Source organism: Macrosteles quadrilineatus, unplaced genomic scaffold, assembly GCF_028750875.1.
Source record: "Macrosteles quadrilineatus isolate MER2022 unplaced genomic scaffold, UCM_ALF_1.0 Scaffold_8__2_contigs__length_117827958, whole genome shotgun sequence".
NCBI lineage: Eukaryota > Metazoa > Arthropoda > Insecta > Hemiptera > Cicadellidae > Macrosteles > Macrosteles quadrilineatus.
Window position 1 is genome coordinate 116,740,456 of NW_026542601.1, and position 22,453 is coordinate 116,762,908.

At 36.5% G+C, this 22,453-nt stretch overlaps 1 protein-coding gene across 1 annotated transcript in view; it reads left to right on the forward strand.

The window, feature by feature from the left end:
- LOC129001837 (intermembrane lipid transfer protein VPS13D-like) overlaps nt 1-22,453 on the forward strand; it is a 101,925-nt gene that overhangs the window by 74,657 nt on the left and 4,815 nt on the right. Inside the window, exons 49-71 of the mRNA XM_054429292.1 lie at nt 1,486-1,629; nt 1,893-1,996; nt 4,079-4,221; nt 4,822-4,975; nt 5,579-5,795; nt 6,725-6,938; nt 7,243-7,422; nt 8,232-8,339; nt 9,003-9,110; nt 9,701-9,925; nt 10,251-10,429; nt 11,478-11,622; nt 11,962-12,161; nt 12,826-13,018; nt 13,306-13,486; nt 15,408-15,480; nt 15,979-16,072; nt 16,772-17,041; nt 18,032-18,187; nt 20,176-20,382; nt 20,661-20,843; nt 21,378-21,552; nt 21,924-22,123. Of these exons, the coding sequence (XP_054285267.1) occupies nt 1,486-1,629; nt 1,893-1,996; nt 4,079-4,221; nt 4,822-4,975; nt 5,579-5,795; nt 6,725-6,938; nt 7,243-7,422; nt 8,232-8,339; nt 9,003-9,110; nt 9,701-9,925; nt 10,251-10,429; nt 11,478-11,622; nt 11,962-12,161; nt 12,826-13,018; nt 13,306-13,486; nt 15,408-15,480; nt 15,979-16,072; nt 16,772-17,041; nt 18,032-18,187; nt 20,176-20,382; nt 20,661-20,843; nt 21,378-21,552; nt 21,924-22,123 (3,853 nt within the window). The remainder of the gene's footprint in view (nt 1-1,485; nt 1,630-1,892; nt 1,997-4,078; nt 4,222-4,821; nt 4,976-5,578; nt 5,796-6,724; nt 6,939-7,242; nt 7,423-8,231; nt 8,340-9,002; nt 9,111-9,700; nt 9,926-10,250; nt 10,430-11,477; nt 11,623-11,961; nt 12,162-12,825; nt 13,019-13,305; nt 13,487-15,407; nt 15,481-15,978; nt 16,073-16,771; nt 17,042-18,031; nt 18,188-20,175; nt 20,383-20,660; nt 20,844-21,377; nt 21,553-21,923; nt 22,124-22,453) is intronic.

The window sequence follows — 22,453 nt, forward strand, 5'->3', positions numbered from 1 at the left end:
ATCTGTCAAGAGCACCTGTGACTTCGGTAATAAAGCTAAAGATTGCATCTGTCGTACTCCGTCCCTTCCGGAATCCAAACTGACATGTATCCAAAATTTGGGATGTTTCAAAATGATCATACAATCTATTGAAGACGACTTTCTCAAATATTTTTGAGAAACTAGGCAATAAAGAAATAGGTCTGTAGTTGGATATATCTTTTGGGTCACCCTTTTTAAAGACTGGTATTATGTTTGATAGTTTTAATAGGTCAGGGAAAACACCAGTATACAAACACAAAGAAATGTTTATCAAATGAACAATGGGTTGAGCAATAAACTCTGAACTTGATTTCATTAATGAAGTTGAAATTTCATCCCATCCAGAGGCTTTAGATGACTTAAAGTCTTTTATTATATCTTGGACTTCTTGAAGGTTCACTGGCTTAAATGATATAAGTTTGGACTCGGGAGGGATTCTACTGTGTAGGAAGCCAAGAGCTTTGTAAGAATCTGAACCAACATTCAAGCTTTTACATGTGTCAGAAAAAAATGCATTAATTTGATTTAGTTGCGTCCTTTCAGACATTGAATGCAACAAGAAGGGGTATCCTTTTTTGCTGTTGTCAGTTGTATTAGTCTCTTTTTTAACAATATGCCAGGCTGTTTTGGTTTTGTTACAGGATTCTTTAATCTGATTTCTGTTGTACAATATCTTAGCTGATTTTATACATTTATTTAATAATTTCTTGTAATAATTTCTTCTTAATTTCTTTTAATTTCTTCATAATTTCTTTTTAATAATTTCTTTAGATTTTAAAATTAAGAAATAGACGTATATCTTTTTGTTTTTTCAGGTAATTTAATAACACGTACAATATTCAAATTAAGAAATGTTTAAATATAAAAAACAAATTAATAATTCAGTAATAGATCTTATGAACTTAAGTTGAGAAGCTTTAAATTGTAAATTTCATATTTGGTTAAGCATTTTCATATTGATCTTAGTTGGCAACATTTAATAATATTTTTTTAGTATAGTGTAAGTAGGGTCTGCCTTGAATAGTACTATCTTTCAAACAATGTGCAAGTCAGATTTTATTCCAATATCCTTCTGAAACTCCAACATTCAGAGGATCAGTTTGGTTTGATAAAAGGATTATCATATGACTTTCGTTAGAGGTAGTTCTGTTATGCAGAAATAATTCTTCTCACCAGAGGGAACAAGCCTTTGATGTTTTCTAGATAAGTGTGACACCTTAGATATTAGAGAAAGGCAACAGCTTAAGGTAATAACGACTCATATGACATTACCACATAGCCACAAAAAGAAATCAGCCTCTGAAATTGGTGCTCGACTGAGTCTAAGCCCAAGCCTCAAGGACTTAAGTCTCAGCTCTAATTAAAATACCTCCTGCACACAATGATTGCTAAAAAATACTTATTCAAGTAACAATCAATTTTAGACCCAATTTATTTCCAAAACACCTGAAAATGTTTGTACAGTGCTCGCTGTGACAGTGCGACCAACCTGAAGGCCCTTGGTAGTCCACCTGGCTATAGAAGAAGATCTCCGTTTGTTCCGTTTGCGCTACGCAACGACACGGGTTCTCGATTGTGGTTCACAACAATCATCACTTCCAATAATACGTGAGTTACTTCACTGTCAACTTAGGAGGAGGGTAACTTTTTAGCCCAACAAGTATTTTATTTAAAGAGTTTTCGATTAACAACATAGGTACCCATTTGAAAAAGTAAAAATTTAAGATAATGCTGTAATTGTACAAATAAACTTGCACTATATACATTTTAGAGCTATAAATAAAATGTAATTGTGGTGATTGATTAGACGATAGCGTTAATTTGCATTATATTATACTAAATTGAACTGTTCTTACCTGTTTATTATACAGATACATAGATGGGCTGGAAAATGAAAGGAGAAATTCTGATAGAAATCAACAATGGACAGCAGTTGATCCTGGTGAAACCATCCCATTCTCGTTTGAAGAGAGAGGTAGATATTAGCATGGTTTAACTGTTTACCTGGTATTTTTCAATTGTTTTTAAACAATATAATATAAACATTGACAACACTTAAAATATAACATTTATTAAGTACTGTAAAATTATCACTCGGTCACTAGTATTTACCTAACGTTCACATCTACAGCTACACATATCAACTTTCTGAATACAAGAGTAGTCATGGTACCTGCCTTTAAAATCTAAAAGCTGCTGGTGTGACTCATTTTATTATTGACTAGGCTGTCACTGTCTATTAATGATGGTAAAAAAAAATGTAAAACTAATAGTAAAGGTATGCGTGTTAGATTTTTATCTTCGGATCGGGCGAGGACAAAGATTTTGGCCATTTAAGCCAAAAATAGGTTGCTTTGGAAAGAATTTGGCTAAAAAATAAAAAAACTAATACTGTAACCAGATTGTACATGACCTCCCCCATGTTGCGTTAAAATCTTACACGCCAAAATCATATTTGCCAGTGTCTACAGGTGTGCCTCAGGGCTCGATATTAGGTCCTACTATTTTTATAATATATGTTAATGATCTACCTGCTGCCATTTCCAATGAATATGTGATACCTTATATGTATGCAGACGACCTGGCCATACAAATCAGCTGTAATAGTAATAGTGGTCTCTTAAATGATCAGTTACTACTCAAGTCTAATAATTTAATTGAAGACTGGGCTGCAGCCAACATTTTATGCTTAAACAAAGAGAAGACACAAAGCCTAAATTTCAGTTTTGGAAATTCCTCTGATGAAATGTCAAGTGTTAAGTTTTTAGGTATTACTTTACAGACTAATGTTAAGTGGGATGAACACATTAAATCTTTGTGCAATAAGGTAGCTAAAGCAATCTTTATGATTAGAAGACTTAAGTTAATTGTTAATATTGATGTTTTGGCTGCTGTGTATTTTGCACATATACAAAGCCACCTGTCATATGGTATAGTGTCATGGGGTTATGACAGTAATACAATAAAATTATTGCGGCTTCAGAAGAGAGCCTTAAGAATCATGTTCAATGTTAATCGTAGGACCCATTGCAAACCACTTTTTAAGAAACTTAAAGTAATGACTGTTCCCTCTTTGTTTATATTGGATTGCTTAATGTACATTAGAACTAATTTAAAACAGTTTCAAACTAATAGCTCTGTTCATAACTACTTTACTAGGCAAAACAATTATTTAAGAACTGACCAATGTAACTATCAAAGGACAATTAATTCAACTTTTGAGCTGGGTAAAAGAATGTACAATAAATTACCGAACCATGTAAAGCAGCTAGATTTAATTAGATATAAGTCTTATTTGAAGCGACTCCTCCTAGAATTAAGTGTATATAGTGTTGAAGAATTTGTTAAATATTTAGATGTTTATTTGTGTCAAGTTAGTTGTATTGTTTCTTTTTAGAAATGTAATGACGATGCACCAGTTTGATGTTACCTGCTGTAACCCATAAATGTTATGTGCAAATAAATACTTTGACTTTGACTTTGACATAAATATCTCGCACAGCCAAGGGGACTTCATCATCTTCTCCAATGATTGTGGCTAAATTGTCAACTTTTTTTCACACATCTTTGCAGATGCTTTCTATGATCGCGGAAATAAAAGATCAAATCGACTTGATCGGACCCAAGTTTGGCTTGAAAATTATTTTTGGCCTAAACTAATTATTTGTGTCAAATTTTCGCCCAACCTGGTCCAAAATATTGGGGACCCGCAGGTTTTGTATTCTTCTATATACTTTGTGATTTCTCGTAAAATAGGTTTTTCAAAACATTTAAAGGGTTTAGTAATATCTTTTCTAGTGTACACAAATACCTACAATAGTGTTAGTGTAATTTTGTTATTTGTTTAGGAAATTCTATGTTCCAACTACTAAATTAAAAATAATTTCTTAAATCACATTTCTTTTACTTACAAAAATTACTATAACTTATCACACAGTTTGAACAAACTCCTGTGTGAGTATACACAAGTATTTGGTGATTTATACTGTTCCTCCACTTTTCTATCATTTCTACATATTGTTCTGTTATCCCCTGTGATATCTGTGTGATGTTGCAGGCAAGATGAGGCACAGATACACACACAAGGTGACCATACACCAGCTGGGAGTGAAGGTAGAAGGGTGGCAAGCTATAGACCCTGTCACTGTGGACAGAGTGGGAGTCTACTTTAGACTCGCATCGCCAGACTACTCATCTGCTGTAAGTATCCGCACACACATTTGTTCCCTCCATACATTGTAACTTCCTTTAGAGTGTGATCATTTCAGAACTACAGCTTGTCCAACATCTGGTTCATCTCACATTTCTTCAGACCTATCAAGCAAATTTTTACTCATTTGAAAAACAATCGACAGCTGATACATTCAATAACCCAGTACACTACCTCAACACCTCAACTCATACCAACTAGATTAATGGTTTTTGTACCAAGTTACTCATATTAGGCAAGATACATAGATAATCTGTTTCTAGATAGGAAATTACCTGCCAATCGGAGCTCAGGTAATGATGGCGCACAAAGACATTAATGACCCACCTAAAACCATGCCTTATAACCTAAATAAATGTTCTAGGCGACCATATTTACTTACACAAAAATCCTAAGTTTTGCTTTACTTTCAAAGTAGGTGATATGGTATGGGTTAGATTAAAAATGTGTAAACATTTAATTTTCTGGTATTGTCAAACAACACCTATTGTTTTCTGAAATTAATTTTCATACATCATAATTAACTGTTTAACCAGATAGGTGTGCAATAGATGTACCTAACTAGCATGTTGTTTGTCATGTATGAGCAGCGCAGTGAGCTACCGCAGGCTAGGGTGGTACTGGAGGTGACTCTGGAAGGCTCGGCTCGCAAGTTGGTCACTGTTCGCTCGGCTCTACAGCTGTGTAACCATATGTCCGACACTGTGGAGGTGAAACTGGACAACACGCACATACATACTGGTGGTGAGTGAGAGAATAGTTGATCTTATACACTAGACTGAATTAGACATTATGTGGAACAGCTGTACTAATTTTTTAATTCAAATTTTAGATAGTCCAACGCACTAAGAGAGTTTGCTAATGTCAAAATTCTATTTTCTCTGTTATTTTTTGATACTTTGATAACTGACATGACACAAAAAAGGATCCTATGGTTAACAGTAACTTGCCTTTTTCAGTTTGCCTTGGTTGAAAATCTGTCTATGGTAGAGAAATTAATTTTTAAAAGGGAAAAAAAGCAACTTATTTTGAAGAACTTGTTAAAAAGAAAAAGTAAGGAAGGATACACAACTAACTCATCTGAAGAAAGAGTCCCAGGAAGTTAAAAGAACAAGAAAAAACACATTTAAACTGATATTTCGTCCCTTTCAGAGGCTTCCTCAGAGGTAGAATGGCAGTTTTGGTTCTACCTATATTAGAAAAGTAATGGGTAAACTAATTATATATAGATACAGGTTTATTAAGTAGCTCATCCCTTGGTTTTTCTAGGTACATAAATTATCTCAAGCTTCTGTGTTAAAAGCTTTTCTTAACGTACTTCTAGATTAAAATATTAATTGTTTCCAGTGCCACTTCACCTGACTGCGAGCCCAGGCGCAACGTTGTCAGTGCCCCTGTCACACGCAATGGCTCAGATGTGGGTGCGACCGCTAGACCGTGCACAGGTCCCCACACACTACCACGCGTTCTGCAACCGACCAATCACGTGGCATCATGTCACCAAACCTCTACAGGACATTGAGGAGCTGAGGCAGTGTCATAGCAATCGCGGCAACAACTACAAGTGAGTCAATGTAGGAGGATTAAAAATAGAAATGTATTCATTTTTGCTGTGGAGAACCTTGTTGAATAAACTGTAAGAACTTTTGAATGACAAGTGCTAACTAGACAAATCCGCATGTTAAATTTATTGCCATTTTAAAAATCAAAATCGTTGTAGTTGATATGAGCCACCGATAGATTGTGCTGATGTAAATTACTAATTGCTGTCAAATACACAATTTTTTTTATTGAGTCAAACTGATGGAACCACTCATTCTGTGATCTATAGCAACTGTCATGACTCATGACCCATCAACTATGTCAGCAGCCAAAAATAAAGGAGAAAATAGAATTTTAGATAACACATTCCTTGTTCACTCTACTAGGTTGTTTGGAAAAAAAATGGCGACAACTGGTCCTTATAGAAGGGATGTCTACTTCAGTATCCAATAGTTAATGCTACTCCTAAAATTTACCAGTACAGTTCATCCATCTACTAAACTAGATCACTCTTGATTTTCTTGACAGGTTCCATCACAAAAAAGTAAGATACAGAGGATAAAAGCTTATGGGACAACGGTGCGCTTTTAGAAGTGGGATGGTGGGGAGGAAATGTACGTGTACCGAACAAGGAAGAGCATGAACGGCGATGGCCACAGAGCATTTTTGTACATCAGTTGTAGCGCACAGGGCTTCCTACAGTGTTAGTGCTGTACTACGTATGGCGAGGGGGAAAGGAGAGCGGAAGGGGATGACAAATAGGGAATGACAAATTTTCTCTGGACAGCAGCAACTGTTAATAGACACCAATTAAGTACCATTGAATGTATCCTCTGTATCTTACTTTGTGGTTCTATGAACATGCCTAAAGCCCATATGAACAGTGAATTTTAGATTAATTTGGGAATCGAATGTGACCAGGGTTGCTTAAGAGAGACTGTGGTTGACTAGGTTCTCGGTGATGGTGAAGAGAGAGAACTACCCGGTAGACAGACCTCCACCTCTGGCACCTCCACTGTCTAGTGTGTGGCTACAGCCAGCTCACACCATCACTCTGCTCAACGCTCTCACCATAGTGAACCTGCTGCCTCAGGAGCTGAGCTACAACATACGAGACATTGTCAAGGGCCGCATCAGGCCGGGACAGGAGGCGGCTGTACATCAGGTACATGCGGAGTAGAGGGGTGAACCTGAGCTTAAAAGTGATTGAGCTGAGATTTTATTCTTAAGATATGACTAATGCAGGTTTAAGTTTATAAATGGGTCGATCAATACAAAAATTAGTTTTGGCCGTTTTGAGGTGATGGAAAGCTTGAAGAAAATTTCAAGCAGCATGAAAAATTATTACTTTTCAATTCAAATTTTGACCAGAATCATCCGCACAATTTCATGAACATTGCTTTAATTTTAAACACAAGTTCATCTGTTTTAATTGTCTGTTACTTTAAGTCAGAATTTTTTCCCCTAAGGTTGACCAGGAGAGCCAAATAGAGCTGCATGTAGGTCTGGAGAACTATCCCGGAGGCGGGACTCTGGTTATTCCTCCATTCCCGGCTCCCTTCACGACCAAGTTGAAGCTGCTTGACCAGTCCAGACGGAGACTGCAACTGACTGCCTCTGTGGTGGCTCAGCAGGGCTGTGGGCTCAGGGTAAACATATATATTGTCTACAGTACATATAGGGTGTTGTGTGTATGCTATAGACATCCCAGAAACAAAAGAACCCTGGGCCATTTCGAGCCGCGCAGGTTTAAAGGGTACGCCACACCTACCGGTGCGAACCACGTGATCTTTTTGTTTCTGCGCAGGTTGTTTTGTTCTTGCGATGTCTATACTTACAACACCAAGATTTGTTACCGTTTGATAAGAAACTAGAAAGTAGAAATTTAGCTTTTTGTCACAGTAACTCTGTTCCAACCAGCTTGAATAGAATTGTAATTTAAAACCTGCTAGACTTAAATGGTAGCTTCGGGAATTGTATTACCCTTTTTACAAGTGTTAGTTGTCTATAGGAATATTATCACTAATTGATTGTCAAGCTAAATACCCAATTTGAGAGTTGAAAGAATATCCAGGAAACTTATAAAAATTAGTCCAAATAACTGTTTTTTTTTTTCATTTTTTTATATATTCAGAATCTCCAATATTGTTCGCTGCAAACTACAAATGTTATTATTGTCCGTGAGGTTGGCGAAGGACTCTGAGGGATTAACGTCCCTTCCACCAACGCAAACACACTCGCAAGCAGGGCCCTACCTACCTCACGGCGCGTGACCCATGTGTCTGTGTAGGTGTGTCTCTGTGTGTGTACGGACTATGGGGTATAATTCGGGAACGGTTTAGTGTATATATAAAGTTTCATCTCATAAAATAATATGATTGAATTTTAAAATAGTAGTGAAATACACCTGATTATTTGTGTCCTTGTCCCTGGTTTTTGACCACGCTGCTTGATTCAGGTGACTATCTCCGCCATGTTCTGGTTGGTCAACAAGACTGGGCTGCCGCTGGTGTTTAGACAGGAAGGAGTTGCTACAGAAACTGCTGGCCAATACGAGGAACACGAGGTGTGTGTTGTTTACTTTAATATTTACAACCAATTAATACTACTTTAACTATTTATCTCATTCTCTATGTTAAATTGTTTGTTGGATAATGTGACTGTCTAGATTAATACACAAATATCATAAATAAATAAAAGAGAAATAAAAGGAAAGATAATTAGAAGGAAAGGATAGAAGAGAGAGGATATAATAAAAGAGTAATAAATTTTACATTTTTTTTCAAGTGAGTTTGACATATATTCAAAATGTTTTAAAACGATTATTTGTGCTAAAATTGCTTTTATAAGATTAAAATTAGCAAGGGAGAAAGTTAGTTTATTGTAGAGTCTTGGAATTCCAAAGATGTTGATGTCGGAATACCCTGTTGTTGTACAGATGAAAATATTGAAAATACTGTAAAACGTTTAGAATTTCAACTGAACAATAGTGTAACTGTATCTTATTCCAAAATTGGATTGCTGGACAGTCCACTTTAACTGTGGAAGCCTATCTTGTGCTTAAAGTTGTGTAATTCTTTAAATTAAATTGAAATTAAATTGCAGTAATGAAATAGAGAAATAATCGATGGCAAAAAAAATTTTTATTGTGTTTTGAATTTTTTTGCATTTTTGCTATTTTAAAAATAAATATTCAGAGAATTATACAGAGTGTATGATATAATTACAGGTTGCTCGTATGGTCGCCCCTCTGTTGTTCTCGTTTGTGGACCAAGACGCAAGTCCCACAGTGGTGGCCAGAGTTGGCAGCAAAGTGCATCCTGAAGGAACACCCCAGGTAACTAATGTTTGATGTATTATTTCCATACACAGGTTTCTTTTAATATAATTCTGCAACTCATTTATTGTTAATTATTATTGTTGGTTTATTTTTTTACTCATTTCCCTTACGCCAGATACAGAAATAAATCCTAAAGTGCATTCTTTTAGTTATTTATTATAAAGTAAAAGTACATATTTAGCTTTACAATTTACTTTAAGGAAATGGGGGATAACTACATCTACTTAACAGACAGTTCTAAAGAATGTATGAATCCTTGATTGTGTCCATCCATAAGTCCAGGGTTGTAAAACCCAAACTGCCTGTCACTCTAAACATCTTGTCTGTGTGGTGATTTGTAGACAGTTACTGTATTTGCCTCATGGACAGGCCAGTGGTGAGCTGCAGAGCTAAGATTGTGCAGCCAGTCTCAAACATAAAATGGCTGTCCTTTCAGCCCATGACACTTTTACTGATCCACCATGTTCGGTAAATAAGTAAGTTTATTCTATTCTCTTTAATTTCCTATTAATTACTACATTCAAAACACTGAACTACTCCCCAATAGTAATTTCTTGATCAATATTCATTCAGAATGTCATTTACAGTGGTGTCAACATTTCCGGCTACACCCAGGTGTGCAGGTCCGCCGCCTCAGGGTGACACTGTGGGACAACCGGCCAGACCTGGTGTATATGATAGGTATTGACATCCGGCCCGGCCGCGGCCGCTACAGGTGTACCAACATAGTCACACTTTCCGCACACTACCAGATACACAATAAGAGCAGCTACCGGATACAGTTTGCACAACTGTGCTTTGCCACTACAGTGGTAAGTGGTAGATCGTAAACTTTGCTTGAGTATACTTTGTGAGACAATTATTTTTTGTTAGATTTTAGAGATGTTCCTCTTCTTTGGTTCCCTAAACTTGTTAACTAGATATTTGTAACGCCCAATGTACAACTTTTGTTTCCATTTTGGGTATTTTGAAGAATATTGCTGCTCTTCCTTAAAACACAACATCGCTGCATTGTTTTCACTGTACGCTTTCACCGAGTTACCAATTTTAAATAATCACTGAATTACCGATTCTTCAAATATTTATTTCTTTTCTTAATATTAATAAACTGAAATCATTCTAATGTAAACTGTTTAGAGTGACCCGGGTGCCCAAGCCACTTACCTGTCCGCTGTACCTGATTGCTCTCTGGCCTTCCACTGGCCTAGGCTGGACAAGGACCTTCTGTTGTGTCTGAGACTGATGGATGTACCTCAGTGTCACTGGTCTGGGGGATTCATGATTGACAACAACAACTCTCTACACATCAACGTCAGGTAATAATCTCTATAATTACATAAACACTATTGCTGTTGTGTTGATTTCTGTTTCTTGTATTTGAAGTAAATTGATGAAAAATGTACTGTACAACTAAGCATCCTGAATCTTTGCGTGTTAATATAACTATGAGAAACTAGATGGGAAAAGGGGTTTTAAGTTTAGTCTTTCTATCAACTTGTTTCATCTTAGGTAATTTCATAATCAACCTAGAACTTATTACCGGGTTTTCAATTATTTGTCTTACTTTCTATCAACATATTTGATTTTTGGTTGTTTTTAAATGAGACTACATCATTCTACAACCTATAACAATCCTACAAACAAATATTGCTTTACAAATATGAATAAACATTTTATTGTGAGAAAAATATAGCTGACAAAAATGTTATTTTTGAGTTAAATCCTTCATCAAACCAATTTGATAATTAATTATTGGTTGACCAATTTAAATTTAATTATTTTACAACTAGTTTTTCTGAATTCTATAATTTTTACCCTCGTACAAGATTCCATGTGTTTCCATAAAGAATTAAGTCCATTTAATTACTCTTACACTCATGTCCACATGAGCGTCCATCCATTTTTTTTTCAAAAGGAGGCCAGGGGTTAATAATTCCCCCCCCCCACAATAAAGAGGGGTATCCGAGGTTTCCCCCCCTGGAACTTTATAAAACAAATTAGGTACTGTACAAAATGGTTCATTTAACGCATTTTTTTACCTAAATTTGATTTCCAAATGATTGGTTTTTACATAATTTTACAGCAAAATCTGAAAAATGTGGTTAACGTAGGGTGTCATTGGAGTGGCTCGAGCCCCGTCCTCTGCGCATTTTTATGGACTCCCATGCAAGGCAATCTAAACCCAAGATGGATCTTAGGTCATTCTCATCTTGGTTATGTCTTTTTTACACCATCTCTTAATATATTTTATAGCCTGCCTCATGGTCACTTCCCTAAAGAGATTTCCAATTTCTGTATTCTGATTTATTTTTATTAGCCTTATCAAAAAAGCAAAGTTAATTAAATATTGAAAATACATTGTAGGGACTCCAGTGGCCGTATGTACTTCCTCCGAGCTGAGATCGTACTACAGAGAGCCACGTATTTCATTGTGTTGACTGATGCTGTGTCCATGCCAGCTCCTATACGGATAGACAACTTTTCCCAAGTCGCTGTGTCATTCTCTCAGGTAAAATTGCGCCCTCTTAATATCTAAGAATTGATTGAAAATAATATGTTTTTGTTTACATAAAAAATTAAATGTAAAGTAGTTGCTTTACATGTGCTTCACAACAGGGGATTGCAAGAAGAAAATAATGGGTTTCAATTAACAAAACCAGATGTTCACAAGCATTGACCAAGGGAGTTTTTTTTTTACATCAATATGTCTACATGTCTAGTAGGCCTATATGATCTACCATTGTGTACAATTTAAACCCAGTTGCAGTTTGGTAAACTTTGCATCATAAACAAATAGATACCTACGTATACCAATTGAAACTAAAAATTTTTGAATTTTATTTGCCAGACTGGGGTACAAGCCATGAGCTCAGTGCGACCCCACTGTTCTGTCCCTTATGCATTTGACGAGCCGACCAAGGCTCAGAAGTTAACAGTGGTGGCACCTGGTGGTGTCAGTGCGAATTACGACATCAACAAGCTGGGCGAGGGACCCGGCCTGACTTACGAGAACTTCATATACATCACCTTCACTGGCACATTCAAGAGGTAAATTTTAAGATGTAAAATAGATGAGTTGAAGTTAAGGTTATGATGTTGATGGACTTGTGTGGAAATGCTAGAGTAATTTGTCATAAGGTAATTGTTTACCATCCCTAAACTATACATTTCAGACATAAATTAATTCATACTCAGTCCATACATTTAAAATCTGACACCTTAGAAACCTCAGATAACAAAGATTGGAGCCTGTTAGTTTCAAACAAAAACATGTGAAATTTGTCAGCACTAGATTCTTCTTAGTGACCTAATCATGTCCAATTGATGCCTGTGGTCAATATTACAAATATTTAGTTAAGATAATTAAGGAAGAATTTTGAGAAGTACATTGACAATTTGTTGGCATAACAATTTTTGAATTTTTATTCCAGAAAATCTCCTTTCTAGTGATTCGTTACAGTTGATTTGGCCTACAGTAATACAGATGTCCTAACAACATTCCATATTCCTCAGCAGTGGATGTTTGTGTGATATATCTGATGTTGTCTGATGTAGTGTGGGGGACACAGTGGACCCGCTGGACGTACAGTGTCAACAGCTGGTACTGGAGGTGCCGGACGGGTCGAGCTGTGTGGTGTTGTCTCGCAAGCAGCACGGAGCACGCTCTCAGCTGTGAATGTTTGTGTGATATATCTGGTGTTGTCTGATGTAGTGTGGGAGACACAGTAGACCCGCTGGACGTACAGTGTCAACAGCTGGTACTGGAGGTGCCGGACGGGTCGAGCTGTGTGGTGTTGTCTCGCAAGCAGCACGGAGCACGCTCTCAGCTGTGGAGGATGACAGGGGAGGGACAGCTACAGCACGAGGGCTCCAGTCCACCCCGGGCACCTCCAGACAAGATACTGGTATGTAGCAGATGCTATCAACATATTTTATTTCACAACAACACACCATGAATAAATATACCCAAGACGATGGCTCCCAGATTCAAGAGGGTGATTTGTCATTTATTAAATACTCTTGTTATTTTTTAAATACTTTCTCCCCCGTCAGACTCTTGGTCCTGAAACTTTGTTTTTTACCAATAGAGATGGAAAATGTCTCCAATATCCCTTAAACAAAATCCTAGATTTGGTCCTGACAGAACCCCTATTTGACTCTGCAACGTAATTGATTCTCGTCCTGGTGTCAGGTTCTGGACATCTCGGGTCCGGCGCCGCAGCCCTCTCACTACGTCAGCCTGGTGCTGCGCCGGCCAGACAAGCGGCGCAAGTCTACCCAGACCTGGCGGTTCACTGATGACGGCCGTCTCTGCTGTGTACATAACAACATGTGTGTCCAGGCTAAGGACGGCTTCTTTGGTCTTAGACAAGGTATGCGGTCTTTCTTGACCTTGTTTCTTCCTCCCCAAATATGGGCGTCATGCTGTTGACTCATTTGCTTATTGCTAAATGATTTAATTTCTATAGGAGTATAACTGGAAAATCCAGGGTAAAAGTGACCCTGAGAAAAATCTGAACCTTGTTAATGATTCAATAATAAACCCAGCTGCTATAAATCATTGGGTTTATAAAATGATCCGGGACAAAGAACCAGCTGATTTCAGTTAAAGCTGCTATATCATTCATTCAACTCTCATTCTTCACTCATTCTTTACTTGTTCTTCTTATTCTTCACCTTAGAGTATTTTGGTTTTGTACAAATCTAATTTGATCTAATCTAAAATATTTCTTTCATTAGGTACTAAAAATGTGCAGTGTATAAGTATTCAAATTTTCATAGTACAGTAATTTGATCCACTTATAAAGTAGAAAAATAAAAGCGGTAAACTGCTAACTAAGAAAGGGTAAAATTCAGGATTTTGAAATCCCTAATCCGAATCCTGAATATCAAATCTAGGATATTGAATCAAAGTTGTAATTGAAAAACAATATAGAATCTGTTGTGGTAACTCAATTCCTACTATTACTATATTTTGGTTTTGAATCAATTCGACTAAAATAGTAATTGTATTTTTAAGTAATTGTGTTTGCAGTCACATCTATGATAATCTTTGTTATCTTGGCTACAAGTCATTACTTTCAACAATTGTTTGATTATTTCTAGAATGTAGTCTTCAAACAATCTCCAAATTTTTTATCTTGCCTGGTAACTGAAAAAATTAGGTAAACAAAAATCTACACTATTTGAACTTGAACATTCAGATTTTGGTTTATTTTCTACCTTGTACGAACAAAGCAAATAACAGCGGGTTAGAATAACTCAGGAAACAGCAGGTGTAACTAAATATGAAAACAGCTTACAAAATCATTCAAGAGTCATCTTAGACACACCACAAATTATTTATTCAAAAGACATATTCTATACAATTTTACTTGCTGTCTTGTAAAACTTGGTACTGGTGCATTCCTCCTTTGTTAATTTTATTTTACTGAAATACCATATTCTCCTTGTAGGATTTTTGATCAAAATTAACCATGTTAGTCTGAATGTATGAAGTATGTTGGCAGGAGAATCTCGAGGAGTTGCGTGGCAGAGGTGTATGTAATGTTCTAATTATTTTCTCTTTCCCTTCTATTCAATTTCAGTTTGCATGTATTTTTTTTTATTTTCTACTGTACTTTGTTCCAAAAAGTGTAAATCAAATGTGTGTTTGTGTGTGTTTCTTTCTATGTGCACTTTAATCATGTTATGATGTTTCTTCTATGTTTGTGATTTGTTTTTGTATGTTTACTTTTTCAGCGGTAAACTGTTCTATTTACTGTTTTTTTTTTTATTAGCGTTTTTTTTATTAAGTAATTCTTATATCCCCCCTTTATTTCCTTGCTTATAACTACAATTTTTCTTTAGCAATCTGTCACTTCACAACCCTCTTTCAAAATATAATCAACACTACCACATAACTTACTTCCTTTCATTATCCTGTACTTTCAGACACATCCTTCTTTTAGGTCATATTTGGAATAAGCAGGTTAATATTTCAATAGATTACCAAATGGAAAGTTATTTTAACAGTGAACTATTTTACAGCTGTAGGATAAAATTGTCAAAAAAAGTTACCACAACAAATTAATCTGATTTCCCTGATGTATTTTTGTTTAGATTTTCTCAGCACATTTTTATCTTATGATTCAGGAATAATGGGTATATCTTTTCCTGACTTCAACAGTGACAGTTCACTGTCTTCTTACAAGATATAATTCAAACTTGTATAACTGACCTTATTTATAACTAGATCCTGGTTCCTGGTATATGTCTATGTTGCCTCTGTATACATGAGAGTTTTGTTCGCAGGGAGTGAGGTGGTGCTAGGTCGCAGCTCTACGTTGCCAGATGGATCAGTACCTCTGGAACAGCTTGTTTCAAGGTAATAACATTGCATGTCACAATAACAATCAATAAAGTAAAGATAAACTTTCTTCTCCTCTCATCCCTTACATTAACATAAATCTTAATTCAATGAAACAAGGCAATAGAATGGATTTCAATATTCATAAAAGGTTCATCTATAAAATAAGAGGTTCCATTTTGTACAAGGTGCAAAGTTTATACAGCCAAATGGTCACAATTTAATTCAGAAAAGCTATCCATCCTTTACAGATATTATTCTCAGAAAGCAATATTATTGAGAGGACGGTCTCTTTGTAGAATTTATATTACAGAATAAACTAAAAAGACTTTAGTGGATCATACCAGCCTTATTTGGAAAAAGTACAAACTATGAGTTTTAAAGATGTAATTAGTACTATTATTTTATCTTTCCTCTTCTATTGTGAATAGTTTGTCAAGTGTATATAACAGAGATTGTTGTTCAATCATTTTTAACATTTCAGTTGGTTCTTATCAATTTGTATTTGTTTCACAGACAAAGACTGAGGCCAGGCTCTGGATATCTCACAGTCAAAGTGCTCACTGACGGACCTACAAGAGTGCTGCAAGTCACGGACGTCAAGGACTCGGTAAGTGTCTCAGATGTGTTTTTTATCAGTCATTTAGCTCATGTAGCGAGTTCACAAAGTATGAATTATACATACCTGTTCTTGTATCTTTTGAATTAAAAGGAGGATCTTTTTGTATTTTCATATAAAGCGAAATTTGTAGGCATTTCACTGATGTTGCAGGTACAGTAGAACCTCTTTAATCCGAACGTCCACTAATCTGAACGCCTCATTGCTGTACTCTATACACAGTACAGTAGCTCTTTATTGTAAACTGTATTTATTGATATACGCACCGTAATTATTTTAATTGTAATGTACAGTATTTTTTATTCCCTATGTTTACTACTGTATTAAATAAACACTGTATTTTACTTTATAAAGCATTTTACTCTTTTCCCTAGCTATTGTTATGTAAAAACAACAATATGTTCTGTAATCCGAACTATTCAATAGTCCAAACTACCCCCGGTCCCAATTAGTTCGAATTAAAGAGGTTCTACTGTATTTGAAACAATGCCCTGTTAAATCTATTTGCCATACTAGCAATAACAGAAAATTGTATATGGCGCTCAGAGATATGTGGTAAAAGTCCTTAACATAGAAGATGGTGTGGTCTGAACTTATTAGAGAGGCTGTGTTGATGAAGTACCTACTAGGGTACAAGTGGCCACTTCAGTAAGTAAAATCCCAACTGTAAGACACTATCTGATCTTACAGAGGATGGTGGCAGTACTGGAGGAGAGTGATTGGGTGAATGTGTCGACCAATCACAGACCAGCGGCTCTGCTGACGGACGACACAGCTCTGCTAGCTCCCAAGGACAACAAGGAGTTCCAGCTGAACGTGGAGTTGCCTTGTATCGGAGTCAGTCTGGTGTCCAGACAACCGCCGGAGGAGTTGGTGTACATCAAGCTCAGTCAGATAAGGCTCAGTGCAATGTGGACTCATGAGGCGGAGATGTTGGACGCCTGTGTGCAGGATATTCAGGTTTGTCATTTTAATGGACATGCTTATAAAGATGAGATTAAGGTATAGGAATTCACCCTAGTGAATATTTTTCCTGATGGAATTTCTGTTTGTTGTGGTAAACGAAACATCCGCATAGTAGCCTCAGTAAGTGTTCATGATTGAGGTGGTTTATGGTATACATACATACTTAGTAAGGGTAAAGGGTATAGTCTATCTGAGAGAATATCTAAGTTCAAGGGATAAATTATATATTAGAAACAACGAACAACATCGATCTTTTGTCTGCAGTGTAATACTTTCTGCATTTCAGTTAAAACAAAACTATGTTTTTAAGTACAGGCTTGGGTGTGTAGCAAACTGGTAAAAAGAGAATCATACTTGAATTTTTTATGACTGGATAAATTGAAATAATCTGCAATACCCTATCTATGGCTGAGCATTTTTTTCAATAACGACGTTCCATTGGTTCTCTATTAAGATCATCGTGCAATAAGAAGAATGCAACCATAGGAAATTAACACAGGGTGTTGCCAAGTTCCTGGTTTTTAATCACGAATATTTCTGCAGTTCAAAGAGATAATTGGAAGAGACAATCTCATTGTTTCCGTTACTGCGGGAGCAACATATGACCATTTACAGTCATAAAAATAAATTTAATTCAATTTGACTGGATTTCCAGCTAATCTGAAAATTTTGCTCCACCAAATAGGGTCTGGTACCAATTAGTTTGGATGAGCGGAACTCTGGTGTAGGTACTACTATCTCCTTTTTGAAGATGTCCTACACTTTAGATAAGACATAATTACTGTACCGTTCAGCCCCTGTACTTTTTTTCTTCCGTAATTTGACTAAAATCTATATCTCAATTACCACGATATTTTTCAGTACAGCCAACATTTTTTAAAGAATTTTTTATATAAATGTTTTAACTGAATGTCAATCAGCTGATGAAAAGGTTTCCAGTAAAGTTCTGCAGTATTGTCTAATATGTGTGTCATGTGATTTCAGGTAGACAATCAGCTGTTCAAGGCACAGTGTCCAGTAGTGCTGCATGTCACGCCTCCCTCACGCTCCACAGACCCAGAGGAGGTGGCCAGACCAGCTCTGCAGATAACAGGGGAAAGAGTGCCTCGGAGACACACCAGCAACGCGGAGATTGTCAAGGTTATTCTATTTTTTTTTTACATTTAAAGTGTAAGTGGCCATCCGTTTTGATAATGAATAACGATAGACATCCAGAAAGACGCAGTAAGAAACATCCGTTTGGTAGTTTAGATATTTGTTAAACTCCTAACTGGAATCAGACTATGCCTTTAGAAGCTGTGACATTTTGACCGTTGGGAATCAGGCCAAAATCAGGTCGGGATGAATTTGGTTTGCTTTAAGAAGGAAGACTGATCATAACTATGAAAAAAAGAATATTAGTTTGTTATTTATTGTTTCTCATTCCTGTACAGCAGTGAACAAAGTACTTGATTCTTCGAGATACATTAAAGTTTAGAAAAGTTCCCAACCAGTGTACATGAATAGGTGCAACAAATTTTAAATTAGTAAAAGTTTATCAATTCATTTCATTTTTTCATTCAAAATGTCTTGCTTAACCCTCCTGAGTGTTAAGCGTCGCAAAAGCCAACGCACAACACACCCGCTATGCTGTTATGCGTCGCTTTTGCGACTCACAATTATCGTTTCCGGCGAAGACTCTGGGACTGACTGAATCAGATTGAACTGGATTGGTATCGTTGTTTTCGGCAGATTCTAAGCTTTCTCCTGATGTCTGTTTATAGACGCTTTTCATTTTAGTTCCGATCATATTGTAGCAGACAGATGACGTGCGTATTTGTAAACAACTTGGTTAACCTCACATCGGTGACTGATGTGTTTTATTACGTTTATCATTGTTTTAGTGTTAAAAATAAAAAGTAGTGATATACGTGGTGCATTATAAGAAGATTTAGGTGATTTTGAAGGGCTGGTTGATGATCGTGAAGAAGTAGGTAGTGATATTGATGTAAATTATCCTCCAGATTCCTAGCTATGGTTAGGCTATGCATTCTTAGCTAACGCTAAATGTACGAAATCTGTTTTTCACCCATATCTTATTTATTTGCAAACCTACTTCCTTATCTAATATATAAAATTCTCGTGTCACAGTGTTTGTCTGCAAACTCCTTCGGAACGACTTCACCGATCGTTATGAAATTTGGTGTGTAAATTCTGTAGGTATGCGAATCGGACGTAAACTATTTCCCGTTTCGAAATTCTTAAAAGGGCTCCGCCCCAGTGGCTCTGGAGTTTTTCTGCAGCACTATTATTTCTTTTACATTTATGACAACAGCTAATTTGCAACCAAAAGGTGAGTGAGCGTAGCGAACGAACTTCAACCTGGAGGCGAGTTAGCGTAGCGAACGAGCTAACCTGAAGGCAAGTGAGCGCAGCGAACGAGCTCCAACCTAAAGGTGAGTGAGCGTAGCGAACGAGCTCCAACCCAAAGGTGAGTGAGCGTAGCGAACGAACTTCAACCAGGACGTGATTGAGCGATGCGAACGAGATCATCTTGAAAATTAAACGTAACGGTACTTTCTTTCCATCGGTCTGTCTTAGGGGAAACCTATAACTTAGGCGATACGAAGTTCGCCGGGTCAGCTAGTATTATTATATTTTTAGAATCCTCATAAAATTTAGAAAAAAGTGGCTATTTTAAAATATTTGTAGACTTAAAATTATAAAAATGTATTGATTGCAAACATAATTTTTCTTCGTTTATTTTATAATTTTTGAGAAATGTTAACCCCACAAAAATTTTTGAAAATTTTTTTTGTAATGTTTTATATATTACATTGAAGCCCATAATTTTCCAAACAAAATTATATAAAAAACAGTATAGGTACTTTAGAGTGTTTTTAAGTTTCTAAGATACATTTTAATAAAACCCTGCGATTGCGTAATAAATGGGCCAACATTAATACCATTACTATGGACACTTGGAGGGTTAAGGATGAATTTTAAGTTACATTGTTTGTTCAGTGGGATACCAATTCAGACTGATTCCAATATAACTGAAAAGCAGTTTATAAATCATAAGCATAAATATAAAATGACATAAAATTTGAGGTGTCAAGCAAATGTTTATTTACCTGTCACTGTTGCAGCACTTGGTTGTTCGAATGAAGAACATGTCTCTCAACGTTGAGGAGCGTCTGTTGCTGAAGTTGTTTGCATTCCTTGGCTTCAGTGGACAGGATGAACAAGAGACTGCAGACGAGAGTGACTTTGAAACTCAGAGAATCCTGGCTGAAGCGACGTCTGCCCACGCCAAGCGATACTACTTCGGCTCTCTTAAGCTCATCTTCTGCCAAGTGTGTATTATTGTCTACAACATAATGTATGGTGACATCTAATGTAATGATGACAAACAAAACAGAGTATAGTTTTCTTTTATGTAAAGTGTGTACAGAACTGAACCTCTGTCAAATAATTTGCAAGGGGGACTTAGGTGGTCTGCAGTATATATTGACAGGTTGGGATAAAAACTGTTCCTGAACGAGAATGATTCATTACCTTGAAAGTATGTAAGCTGATTGTAGTATAGATTGTTCCTCTATTGATGAAACATTTTTCTTGTTGTAACGTGTAGGTGAGACTAAGCGTGTCGACGAGTAACAAACTGAGTGAACAGCTGAAGGTGATCAAACGCAAGCTTGGCCTGACTCTGATCAAGTTCCAAGACGCGGCTGTTGATCTGGAACCGTTTGTCAAGCGCCACATCTTTGAGAACAGCCAGTTCCTGCTCAGCTCTATCATCAAGCATTACAAAGAGGTAGGTCTGAACATTCATACAGGTTAATCATTGTGGCCACCAGAGCAGTGTATATTGGTGTACATACCAAACTTATTGTCATACTGTGCACTGTGATAGTTTGATAATTTCAGCATTGAATCTAGACTTAGTTTTCGTTATGTTGTTTACCGTGTTTTTGTGTTTTGCGTTTTTAATTGAGAATTTGTTGACTGCATTGCAAGATGAATTATTTTTTACTCTTGACAGTCATAATTATGATCATGGCTTGATATGAGCAGAAATCCTACAAGCTAATATTGTTGATGGACCTGGATCGCCTACTACAAGGACGGACCAGAGCTGTGAAGGAAAATGTGGTGTGTTCAGTACATCAGTTTGCCCAGCTTGTTAAAATTCCATGCCAGTTAAGTTTCTCATTAGCAGTTAAACCTTGACTACTAAAACATAGCTCCATAGTAGTTAAAACATAAAATACAAACATAATATAATCAGTTCAGATTCAAGAGACTAAGTTTCCAACAGATTCAGATTTTCAACAATTTTCACTTTCAGGATCTGATGTGGCAAGCAGCTATCATCTTGGGGTCTACAGACTTCCTTGGAAATCCTTTGGGATTTTTCAGTGATCTGACTGAGGGGGTTACAGGCCTCTTCTATGAAGGCAATGTTGGAGCATTGTTCAAAAATGTTACACACGGCCTTTCAAATTCAGCTGCCAAAGTTTCAGGTAAGGAGTATCACTATAAATTACCATTACATAGTCAAAAAGATCATAAAGACTCTCTAATGTTCTAGGACCAATTTAGTGAATAAGTAAAACCTAAAACATGTATATAAAAAAATGTATTTAAATTTAGATTTTAGAATGTAACTCTAATGTTGGATTATATATTAAATTTGTAGAAAGAAACTGTCATTTAAAATGATTTGAAAAAACAATGTTAAAACAAAATGGAATATCTGGGTTGATATATATTTCATCTTCCTTTTTTATGTTTTCAATCAGAGTACAAAAAATCTTATGAGCTAAACATGTATGTACTCTATACTAAGCTTCATTTAGTTGAATAATTGTATTTCATATCATTGTCATTACAGAGTCGCTGTCCGATGGATTGGGTCGTGTTGCATTGGACGATCAACATGAGGAGCAGCGGCTGCGCATCCGACGCGGCCACGCTGGCACCTCGCGCGACCACTTGGCTGCAGGTCTGCGTGGCTTTGGGTTTGGGGTGCTTGGCGGAGTCACCAGTGTCTTCAAACAGACCTACGAAGGAGCTGCTAATGAGGGGATACCTGTACGTACAACAGATTTATGTTTGATCCAATTTTCAACTGTTGCGCTCGTTTGTAAGCAAAAGTGTAGAAGAGTAAGTTTGCTCCTTTTAGTTTCTCTGACCCATTAATATTCAGTAGTAATTGTCACTCTGACTCGTGCAGTTTTGATATAGTGAGACTTTTCTTTTTTGTACTTGAGAATTACTTACTCTACTCTACTCTAACTCCCATGACCATGGATACCCAATGTGGTATTTGGCCTCGCCAACATGTTATCTCCATCTCTCCCTGTTCTCTGAATTTTCTTTCCTTGCTTTCAATTTTCGCAAATCTTTCTCCACGTGGTCCTT